Below are 12,464 nucleotides of genomic sequence, written 5' to 3'. Positions count from 1 at the left end.
TCCACAAACCCTAGCAATCACTCTTTTTCTCTCCAAAATCATCAAAAATTCCCCCCTCTATTTAAGAACGGCCAAGCAATATAATTGCTGAGCCCCCTGCAAACCCTAAAACATAGGTCTCTTATTCCAACTAGGGAAGTAAATAATAAAATAAAATACTTAGAAAACAAGGTCCTAATTAAACTAGGAAAAACTGCAAGGGAACTGTCCAGCCACGTTTTAGCCTCAGAAATCCTCCAAATCCGGCCCATAATGGCTTGTTTTAAAGATCGGGACGTTCTGAACACATCTCCAGAAGGCCACAAACCCATCCGAGGTCATCTTGGACTTCAAAAATGCAATTCAAGCCCAAAACGTCACTATTCCAGCACTGTGCACTGCTCATTTATTTTATCGCCAGAAAATAACCGCTTGGTAGAAAATTCTGATATTTTGATACGATCAAGCCAAGTGACTCACGAACATCCTCCAACTAGAATTACTCCAAAATTCGTCCATTTAACTATGTTTTTCTCCAGAGGAAGTCGAAAGTCCTAAATTAGAAAAACAATTCAAAGTATCAAAATTCTTTCAAAATATTAACCAAAATATACCAAGAACAGGGTTAAATATATACTATAAAATCCGCTCATCAAAGATAAGTAATGAAAAGGGTAGAGAGAAAGAACTGTTGGAAGCATTGAAAGATGTAGAAGACTACTCCCGTCTGGCGTATGATTCTAGTTTGCACGTTTCGAGGATGTTAGAGACCGGCATGGCTCAGGTGAAATCTGCAGCCGAGGAAATTAAAGGTAATCTCCGTTCAATGACGCGGAGGCACTCCATCTCATCTACATTGTCTTGGTCTTCTTCTCATAAAAGTCTACGTGAATCTAGCTTAAGAAGTTCTTCAACACGGGCTCTTTTAGATATTAGTTTCCTCGATGTCAATGGAACTCCAAGCCATTCGTTAACGCTAGGAAAGCTATATGCTTTGGAGGAAAACCTCTACAGCGAGCAGAAGGTAATAGAGGAAGCCGAGAGAATTTATAACCGAAAATCGGAAGAACTAGACACCAAAATATACGAGATTGAAATCTTGTATTGCAGATTTTTGATGGCCAAAAAGAATGCTAAATCAATCTCCGAAACCATTCGAAAAACGAGAGATGAAGAGCTGCAACCACAACTCGTTAAGTTGTTAAAAAGGTAATCTAGATTTCATAGTTTTACTCGTTTTTTTTTTTTTTTTTGTGTTGGAATTTTGTTCTAACCTCTCTTTCTCAATTTCTGCAGCATAATGAGCAACTAGAAGAAAATGTCTGAATTTCTGGAAACCCAAAAGAGAATAATGTCCGAAGTGAACTTTCTCAAATGTCCGTCCAATAGAACGCTCTGCAATGACTCGAACCAGGTTGCTACTCGGAAGCTCGAAAAGGAACTTCTAAATTGGCGTACACGCTTTGCTTCGTATGTTTATTCGCAAAAGGCGTACGTCAAAGCTCTAGACCGCTGGCTAGCTAAGTTGGATGATGTTGAAACTGAAAGCAAGTTAAAATCAGAGGGGGTTTAACCTGTCATCGCTTGCAATCTGTCGGCATTGGTCAAATGGCCTAGATAAGCTGCCATATCAAGCAGTGACTTGTGCCATCAAAAGCTTCGTGAAAGATGTCCGGGCCTGAGGGATCAACAACATAAGGAGCGCCGACAAAAGAGGGAGGCTGACAAGCTTGCCAGAAGACTCGGGAGGGAGAGTTTTTTTGCAGGAAACAGACCTAAAGGAACAGATGCGGATTGAGAAGAAGAAACTTCATACTATTACGCAGAAGACGCGGGATATCCCTGTGAACGGATTTCAGATGCGGTTTTCTAGAGTTTTCGGTTCCATGGCTGAGTTTTTCGACCCCATGGCCGATTTGTTTTCGGAGCCTGCTACAAAAAAGTCTGGTCGTCCAAGCAAAAATGCAAGCAGGACTCGGGTGAAGGCGATCGACAGATGAAAAGGATACGTACTAGGTTTTCAGAATGTTAGGCAACTTCAGGAATGTTGGGTTTCTTTTAAAGTACATAATTATGTACTCTTGTTCGAATAACACTAACCTTAACAATTACAAATTTTGAGTTCTAACAGATAAAACTTAGGTACACGACTTGAAAAACTAAAGGTACAATAACAGAACAATCTCTCCGAATATCCAACGAGCCTGAATACCCCGGATATTCAATGCGTTCTTTCCTTGAATAAGCTTTCGAACTCTATCGTTCGCCAATAGGGTACAAGTATTTATTCCAAAACTCAATAATACAAACATCTTCTGTATCCTAGTTCTCTGGAACAGATTCGAGCACCGGATTTTGGATGAATGTATATACATAGGGCGAACTCTGGTCCATTGGCTGTATTATTGCTGACCGGTTACCCATCAGGGAATTATCGACAAATAAACAAGTGATTCTATCTGTCTAAGAAGAATTTGAGATTCTGAAGTCCCTCGGCAGAAATGCTTCGTCTGACTCGAGGTCTCTCTACCACCACATGTGGAGGTGGCTCCAAGTGGAAACTTACCATGACAAGCGTCAAATTGTCCATTGCTCCCCGCTTTATTGCCTCCTCTACTATTTGCTTGCAGCACAACTTCACATCATTGTGCTCTTGCAGTCTCCTTCGAGCGAAATCAACAGCGTTTTGGCTGGTGAACATTTCCCATATCCCATCACTGCCAATTATCAAAAACTCATCGTCTTTGCTCAGTGTCATCAGTTTAAGTTCTGGCTCAGCGCTCAAGGGTCCGCCACTTTCACCCATGTCCTTCAGTCCTTCAAGATGCCAATTACCTAATGCACGGGTCACACCTAACTCACCATTTAGAAAACCATCAGTAATATATCCACCCAAGGACTCAATCCGCGTTCTTTCTTTTGTACAACATGGCCTATGATCCCTTGACATTTCTATAGCCACTCCACATCGCGATAATACAGCCCGGCAATCTCCGGCATTTGCCACAAGCAAAGATCTGTTCAAAATAATAATATCACTGTGAAACAGGCTAATCGCCACGCAAAAGGTCTAATAGATAAAAAACTAAGCAGTCTCAAGAACGGGGCTTGACAAGGTAATACCAGAACTCGAGTGGGGAGATATAGGGCATGGATACTATTTTTATTTTATGTTTTGCTCATTCAACAGACACAATTCATTTTTCCACATAACACCAAATGAATGGGCCTATGAAGTTTTTTCTCTTACTCTTTAACCTGATGACCAAGACTTGCAGTGACAGATTATCCAAGACACCACTTGTAATATAACACCATGATTATAAATAATAACCAACCTATACCGCAAGAAAGAGTTCCTTACCTCCCAAATATCATTGCAGTGAGTGCAGTTGTGCCAGAAGCAAGGGAAGCCTCAAGAGAACACGTCTTTGCAAACGCAGCATCTGTCTCCATAAATGACCTTGTTATCACCTTTTCAAGTTCTAAAGGAAAGTCAGCATCCTCAACAATGACTCTTGGTAAATTGTCACGAACAAAGTGTGCTGCATCCTTTCCTCCATGGCCATCAAATACCTGTTTATTCAAATTTCCATTTACATCATTAAGATTGGAGAAAAAACAGAAGTCAGAACCGTTCTGTATGAGCTTTCATTGGGATGGTTTGAATTGTTGTAAAAGGAAGGGAGCGAGAAAAACTTACACCATAGAAAGAGATAGCTTCGCCACCAGGTAGATTATAACCAAACTGCTTAGCTAAGTCACCAATGCATATATGAGTATCCTCCATATGGGTTCCACCCCCAATATCAGACCACTCTCCTGACCTAAGGGCAGGAACAAAGTTGAACAGGCTCTGCTTTCTGTCTGCAATCACTGTATCCTCGCCTATGCTTTCAAGCTAAAAGGCAGCCAACGTGAACGAACTCAAATCAGAATGTGAAGGAATGCAAGTAAAAAGATTAAGGAAACAAATTTTTGGAAACTAAAGTTTCACCAAGTATCATATGCACAGTTTCACATGGAAAATGTTCTCCAACCACAAAACGAACCACAAAATCAATGCACAAAAGTTGACATAGCACCTAAACATCAACGCCGACGGGATGCCAACAAAAGGATGGGAAATGAAAATCTACTAAAGCAAAGTCTAAGGCTGTGAAATATAAATTCTGTCAACACATAACAAGCATCAATTCCCCTCCATATTCCACAATCCAAGGAATCTTTGAAAGGAAGAGCTTTAATCATAAGCATTCAGCTGCACAGAGCACAATAAGGAAATACATAACTTCTGCAAAGGAATCGCCTCAGGATCAATGAAAGCGAAACACAGATGTGAAATTTACTAAATTGGGTTGGTTCAAGGCTTCAGGCACAAAAATTTTGTTTAAGATGCAGCACAGCAGCAGTACAAACTAATGACTACAGGAAAATTAATGGGAGCAATGCAAGGATAAAAAAAATTAACTGAAAGCTTAAGTAAATAATCAAGGGTAAAAATTACTTCCAATCATCAATCCCATAAGAAAACAAAGATCCAGAACTCAATTTCAAACAAAAGGTCCTAAAAAGTTTCAAAATTGAGACAAACCCAACAGAGCAAAGCAGTCAACGAACAAGAAGCTTCACTTTCAAATGAATTCAACAGGGTTTTCTGAATACTGGACTCAAATTTTACCAAATGGGTCCTAAAAAGTTACAAAATTGAGATGAACCCAATAAAACCAACCAGTCAAGGACAAAAGTTTATACTTCAAATCAATTTAACACTCAAGCTTAGCCAAAGGGGTCCTAAAAGTTTCAAACTTGAGACAAGCCCAATATATTTAAGCAGCCAAAGGACAAGAATTCTTACTTGAAACGAATTTATCATGTTCTTCTGAGACTTGAGCTCATCACAGCAGGAGTTTCTCGGTCCAAATTCTCCTCCTCCGTCCGGTGGTCGAATTGCAGAGACCACTGCTTGTTATTATCGTTGGAATCGATGTTGTTGTTATTCTCCATGTTCCCCATTTCTTGACCGAGCTGTTCTGCGTCTACCGGGCACATGATGCTGCTGATGAAATTGTTAATGGCGGTGTTGCTGAGTTGCTGAGGGAATCGGAAAGTAGTAAGAAACAGAGAGGGAAGAAAAATATAGATTTGTGGGTGACTGGTGAGAAGATTCTGAGAATATGTGAGTGGCAAATAGGGGCCTCTGGTTATGGTAGTTGTTGTAGTCTCAGAGAGGAGAGAGGAGAGAGAGAGGAATACCAGATTTTTCTGTGAAAGCGTGGCTGGAAACCAGTTTGTTGGGTTCTTGTGATATTATTATATCCTTTTCCTATTTTCATTGTTCAAATGTTTTATGTTTATATTTTTTTTATTGGTAAATAAAAATTTTCATTTTATTTTAAAAAATTACATTGCATTTCATTCTTTTTATTTTTTTAACAAATAATTGAATAATATATAGAAATTTATCTAAACCATGTAAAGTGAGGAAAGTTTCAATTCGAAACTTCAAGCGGTCCAAAAGCTATCTAGATTTGGAGTTAAAATGAATTATTCCCTTAAAATTAATAATTACAATAATAATAGGCGTTCAACTGATTTTACTATACAGTATCAAATAATATGAGTTATCTTCAATTAGTTGGTACACTCGTTAAATTTTTTGAAGTTTTTCGGTGCACATTTTATTATTAAAATGTTTTTAGGTTGGGGACGAATTACAAGTTCATCTTCCACAAAACACGTTATGAATTCAATTCCTAATGTTGATAAATCATACAATGACGGCCAAAGAGAGGCTAAAATATTTTAGTAAGTCTTCGAGACTCTGAAAGAGTGAACAGATGTTGACCAAGGCACTCTAAAATGCCATTGTATTTCATGCATTTTTGTTTTTTAATAGCTTTGTTAAAATCAACATTTTTATTTTATAAAATCTCAAAAATTTAAAGATACCATTTTTTTCCTCGATATTTTAGAGAGACCTAAAACTATGCTCAAATTTCCCAGAAGAAATGTCCTCGAAAATATCTAAAAGCTGCCTTTATTTTGCTTTTATTAAATCTAAATTGTCATTTGATTAAATGCCAGAACTAGACAAAAAGAAAGTTCCAATTGAAAATGTCTTAACCACTAATAACTAATTAATTAATTAATTTGGTCGTAACCACCATTAGCCAAAAATCACAGTCTTAATCGTCCCTTTTTGACAATATATTATAAGATGCGTGAGAATATACAATTTTAAGTGCAATGACCAAATATATTTCACAATGGATGATAAAAAATAAATATAAAACATTAAAAAGAATTATGCTTACATCACGCACAGCTGTGGGATACTTTTGATAAAAAAACATATATCAGAACATAAAAAATAAGACAAATTCCTTGTTGTTTTGGTCGGTAGACAATTTCCTTATTTAAACACTAAAAAAAGAAGTTTTGTTTCTTGTTAGAATTAAAAAAAAATTACCATTGACCGCGGTAATAAATAGATAAGCTACACAATAAACCATCTATAATTTTGTAATTAAAGTTATTATCTACAGAAGTTGAAGTCAAAACCACATGCTTACAAATACAAAAAAATATAACTAAATTTAAACTAAGTGACTAAACGAGAAAAGAAGTTAAAAATGAAAGAAATGTTTGGGCAAAAATAGAACAAAAAATCTCCCAAGTATGGGATTTGGAATAGACTTACAAGATATAAACAACTATACACGATGATGTTATCCACACACTTCTTTTTTAACTTTCAACACACATTATGTTATGTTAATTTATGTCATTTTATTCTTTTCAATTTATTAAATCTAACGGCTAAAAATTGAAAGAAATGTGCATTAGGTAAATGAGGTGTGTGGATAGCACCACCTCTTATATACATGATGATGTTATCCACACACTTCTTTTTTAACTTTCAACACACATTATGTTAATTTATGTCATTTTATTCTTTTCAATTTATTAAATCTAACGGCTAAAAATTGAAAGAAATGTGTTGAAGGTAAATGAGGTGTGTGGATAGCACCACCTCTTATATATGATGGGTTTTGTTTCATCCTTTTTACCTTCTACACCCTCCTTGTTAGTTTCTGTCATTTAATTCTCTTCAATTCATTAAATCTGATAGCTGAAAATTAAGAGAAATGTGCAGAAGGTAAAAAAAGGTGTGTAGATAGCACCACCTATGTTGAATTTTGTTTCATTGCATAACTTTCCATAACACACAAGATAAAAGATAAGTCGGCTTGATTAAGTTAACAAATATATACTTAACCAAAAAATATTTAATCTTCCACCTGAATTTTCCTACACTTGTCCATCAAGGCTTAGAATATGATGGGAGGAATTCTACTGCCCCAACAATTATTTTCAAATCCATAAGATTTGTCCAAAGCCTAATAAGTTAAATGGCAAGTTATGTGAGGCCTAATAAGTTAAAGGACAAGTTATATTAGGAAGGTAGTTTAATTTAATTTGAACAATTGCTCCAAAAAAGTTTGAAAGTGAAACTAAAGGACGTATTCATTAAAAGGAAATGATAATGCCAGACAATGACAATGGATTTTTTTCTTCTGCTTTCCACTTTCACCATGGCAAATTGATAAGGCTTAAATTATAGATTCTTGAATGTAATCGGGATATACAGATTCTTTATATATTTCTCATCACGAGAACTGATATACATGAAGAAAAAAGTAATCACAATTTTATGTAAAACTATATAGAAACGAAATGAAACTTATATGCATTTAGAAGTGAGAATTATACAGTTAGAGCATTCACAAATCATGATGCGTTTCAACAATTTTTCACATAATAATAAATAATTAACTTAAAATACCGCAACCATAGCATCCGGTTGTAGAAGTCTTTGGTGCTTTTGCCTTTTGCCTCTACGAAGGGTTGCTTGCTAGTTGCTACAATACCATCCACTTCTGTACAACTTGTCCACCAGCACCATATTTTTTACATTTTAAAGTAATTTCCTTTTTCACAATAATTACACTGCGGCTGTAAATTCACTGTCAATTATTTCCAGTCCCTCAAACAAGCTATTGCTAAAAGAGTGGGGGACTCAACTTTTACCCTGTTCACGTGGACGTGGATCAAAAGCACTTTCGGGCTTTCTCCTTTTCTGTGGGAGTAAAAAGTCAAGCCATGTAAAAGATGAAAGTAAAAAAAAAATAATAATAATTTGAAAATTTTAAGTTTTAATTACAAGGATAAAATAAAAGGTAAAGTGAATAGTATCAAGATTGATTTTTTAGTGTAAAAATATAATTTTTCGTTAAAATAAATAGTACCGAAAACTTTTCGTTAAAAGAATAAGGGCTTCCTCTCTTTGGAAATTTTAATTGTTTGGTTTGGTTGGCAGTTAGCTTATTAAACACAAAAGGAACCTTCCTAGTCGGCTGATTGCTTCCAACACAAAGGAAGTACACGTGGTTCGGTGCTTACTAGTGGGTGGAGCCTGACGTGGCATAACATCGTCCACTGTACATGGAAATTGCCGAATGACGTACATCAAATGGACTACCTAATTTTATATGAGAAACTTAAAACTTGAAATTATGTTATTGGTCTTGAATGTCATAGTGCCAAGTCCTTGTGTCGGCCATGCTGCTTGGCTAGACAATAGTTATGTGAAGCATAGTGATTTTTGGTCGTCCATTTCTTGACATGAACTCGGTGTTTTTCTAACCCTTGATGGCACGTTTATTTATTAAAATGAGTATATGTAGGAAGCAAACCATTTCAAGTCTTAAATTCCCTCACGTTTACTGGCACACGAAGAATAAAAAGAAAGAGTGGGATCAACTAGGGGTTAGTTTGTTTAATTCTCATTCCTTGATTCACTTATTCCTTAATTCGTTACTTCATTTCTAATACGTAAATATGTCATGAATTGAATAACTTAAAAAATAATAAAAAAGTATGAACAAAAACAAAACAACGAGAGTGCAAAAATCATTCCAAATGAATTAAGTAGGGCTTTTTTTTTTGTTATGCACCCTATAACACAATATCTCACATTCCCTTTAAACTCATATTTTGTCACTTAACGTCATAAAAAACAATATTCGCTTCACTTTGATAAGTTCTGTTTAATTCATTGGGATGGTTTAATAGGGTCTGCTTCAGAGTTCAGATCGTTTTGGTTAGCTATCTAAATAAATGGATAATTTCGATGTTGTAGTGAAGTTGTCCCACAAACAGTCAAATTTTCAAAAGCTCCAAGCGTTTTTTTTACCATGTTCATCCTCTGCAGCAAAACAAAGCAATTTGAGCTCAGAAAATACGGAGAGAGATCTAGAGAGAGACAGAAGAGGGTCTTTGTTTCCGGCGGGAGGCCAAGCGTTTTTTTTTACCATGTTCTTTCATTTTCGTATAGTATGTCATACATTTTTGTGATTATATCAGTACTAGCAAAGAGCACACACTTTGTGTACATGACCAATTTCTCTTAATAAGTGCATATTTTTTTAATATTACATAATTACTGTTTTGTCCTCTTTATGTAAATAATGTGTATTAAAAACGAGGGTAAAATTGGAAAAATAGGGATACGATTGTCATTTTGTCAAAAGGTACACAATTACTATTTTGCCCTCCTTTTTGTCAATAGTGTGAATCAAAGTGAGGGTAAAATAGGAAAAAAGGGAGAAAAAAGTTGACAAGGAGGCTTTTCTTAATAATAGTATAGATAAGGATTGAAAATTGAGTTAAATCAATATCCAATTAGTTTGTGAGTATCATTTGACAAACATAGAGACAATATTTGAAGTCCCTTAAAGAATAAGGCATAAAAAAGAACGTAACATGAATTTTAACCCTATTCACAGTATAGTAACTTGATTAAGACACTCAACTCACTTGTGGTGCAAGTTTCAGTCTAATGATAAAATTATTCAGTCTTTTGCTTAGTATTAACCAATATTGTCATGCCTGACATAACAAATAACTCGTTTAAGAGTATGACGCCTCCTTAACGTGTTCAAAGGCATTTTAAAATGACAAGAGTAACAGACACTTGCAAGGAAAATTGTGTGAGCCAACATAATTTTGGCACTCCGGGTGGAATTTTTTGCGATTTGCAGAGGAAGTTGGAGCCAGAGTTTTCTAATTTATTGCATGAAGTCAAGGAGGAATGGACTCCGACAACAACTGGAGGCATACAGAAATGGGTCATTAAAACACGAGAATTATACAAGCCCGACAGAGTGCTACCCATCCCTTTGAATTTGGACCTCAACTAAGCACGCCCACTTTGTTATGTACCCATCGCACCATACTAGACTACATAAAATCAGTCAGTATGGTGGTGGCGCAAGGCGGCTGCCGCGGTGGAACAGAAAGAACTAGCCATCTCAACTCAAAGCACACGCACTATAATTCAAACACGAGAGTCATCGAAACAACAAAATTCCAGCGAAAGCCTTCTTGCCAGTGCCGGAAGATCCAGCAGGAGTCACCTTCAACACGTTGAACCTCTTAGTCTCGGACAGTTGGTAAAGTACCCAAAAAATGAACAAAATGAGCACGAGCGCTTGCCAAATTACATACATAAACATGTAGTTAAAAACGAGCTAAGGTAAATCACCTGCACTGGCCGATGGTAACATGATCTCCTTCCTACACACGGAAGCATGGAGGTACGTGTGCCGGGATGTTGCAATGTCACTTTTCATATCTTAAGCAAGCGACAAGAACGAAAAAGATTTCAGAAGAGCAAACAGGTGTTGGCAAATATTAGTATTTAGGTTTACTTTAATGTTCTGGTTTTCTGGGACTTAGCCCATTAGTATTAGGGTTTCGGTTTCTTACATTTTGGGGTTAAGCTAAGTTTATTATAACTAGCATGCTTGTTATTCAGTTGAGAACAAGTTAGTCACAATGTAGCCTTGTAGGCTTTTGTAGCCGTTCTGACATTCTCGTTTGTTTAATAATATTCTTATTATTTTGTAGTCTTGTTTGTTTGCATATTCAATTTGGTATCAGAGTGGGTTCAATCCTTTGGGATTTAATCTGCTTTTGGTTGTTATCAGTTTCGTCTATCTGTGCATTTAGTTTGATATATAAAAAATAAAAATAAAAAAAAAAAAGATTGCTGAAGCTTTGTTGTGCCACGCCACTTCGCTGCTTGAATCAATTCTGCGACTATCCATTAAACTCGTTGTCCGCACCACCAGGCTCGGTCCTAGCTTAGGGCAGCCAGGGCGACCGCACAGGGCCTCAAAAAATTGAGGACACCAAAAAATTTTATTTCGCTGCTTTCTTGCAATGGAAAGGAACACGGGTTCGAAACTTAAAACTGCCTATTTTTTATGCATTTATTTCATCTTTGGTTTAAATAAGTAGTTATATTTCTATTCGTGCCTTTGATGAAAGTGGTTTTTACAAATTCATTTTCAATTAATTACCACCCCTTGGCAAATAATAATAATAATAGTAGCCACCCAAGTTTAGATCAAAATGAGGGCCTTTTTGTTTTTTTTTATGGAACTTTAACGAAAAGCTACCGGTACTGTTTACTTTAACGAAAAATCATATTTTTATATTAAAAAATCAATTCTGGTACTATTTATTTTACCCTTTATTTTGTCTTTATCGTTAAAACTCAAAGTTTTCAAGCTCTTTTCATTAATTTTCTTTTTTCTTTAGCAATGATGCTCTGTTTCAATATAATGTTAGGGTTTAGGGTTACATTTCTTTCTTATCCAAGAAAAATGACTTACATTTTTAATAACATATATGTGGTATTTGGTTTTTCAATAATTTTTTTGGTTCATTCATTGTTTATAACATTATATATAAAAATTTGAGAGAAAAATATGACAATTCTTACGAGGCTCCAAGGGATAGTAAATTAGAAAATTATCCCTATAACTATAAGTTTTATACAAAAATACCTTTCATACTTTAATAGATTTTTGCATGTGAAATATTTGTGTACCCTTATCTAACTACAAACTAAAGTGTAATGTTATGGCTTATATGTGAAATCTATTTTTTCTTCATTTCTAAGTGAGAAGTCTTAGGTTTGAGTCTTTTAAATGACAAGTTAGATACCAAATTATAGCCAACCCATCTTGTTGCTTAAAATAATCTCTCACATCCTGCTACCATTTTATTTTATCAAAGAAAAGTTACATCGGCATGCACAAATATAAACACTATAACAATTGATTTTTTTTTTTCTGACGTAGAATTATACTAGGCACTTTTTTTGGTATTGGCCCGACTTTAAAAATCCCAGGACCGGCCCTGCGCACCACCACCCGTTGACCACTGCTTCCTTTGCCGTACCCGCATCCCCCGTCGCTGCTGCACTAGAACCGACCCACCAAGTCTGCTGTCTCGATCAGATTCCGATGACATCGCACCCCTCGCAGCCCCGCAAGCCAAAACCCGAAGCCATACCCATCTGCTCGTACCCGAACTTGCACCACCATCTGATTGCTTCGCTACTTAAACCC

General features: G+C 36.0%; 1 protein-coding gene across 1 annotated transcript; it reads right to left on the bottom strand.

Moving 5' to 3' along the window:
- Window positions 1-2,016: 2,016 nt before the first annotated feature.
- On the bottom strand, window positions 2,017-5,267 carry LOC125469529 (probable protein phosphatase 2C 27). The gene is given in 5 exon segments (XM_048566926.1): window positions 2,017-2,996; window positions 3,344-3,555; window positions 3,683-3,880; window positions 4,838-4,866; window positions 4,869-5,267. Coding segments are annotated over 5 exon segments (1,164 nt in total). The 5' UTR covers window positions 5,032-5,267; the 3' UTR covers window positions 2,017-2,434.
- Between the last annotated feature and the right edge of the window lie 7,197 nt (window positions 5,268-12,464).

Source organism: the organism of the source record quoted next, unplaced genomic scaffold (genome assembly GCF_019419815.1).
Source record: "Pyrus x bretschneideri cultivar Hongxiangsu unplaced genomic scaffold, Pyrus_bretschneideri_v1 Contig44, whole genome shotgun sequence".
NCBI classification, from domain to species: Eukaryota; Viridiplantae; Streptophyta; class Magnoliopsida; order Rosales; family Rosaceae; genus Pyrus; species Pyrus x bretschneideri.
Note: the sequence above shows the minus strand (reverse complement) of the source record. Positions and strands in the feature narration are given on the sequence as shown.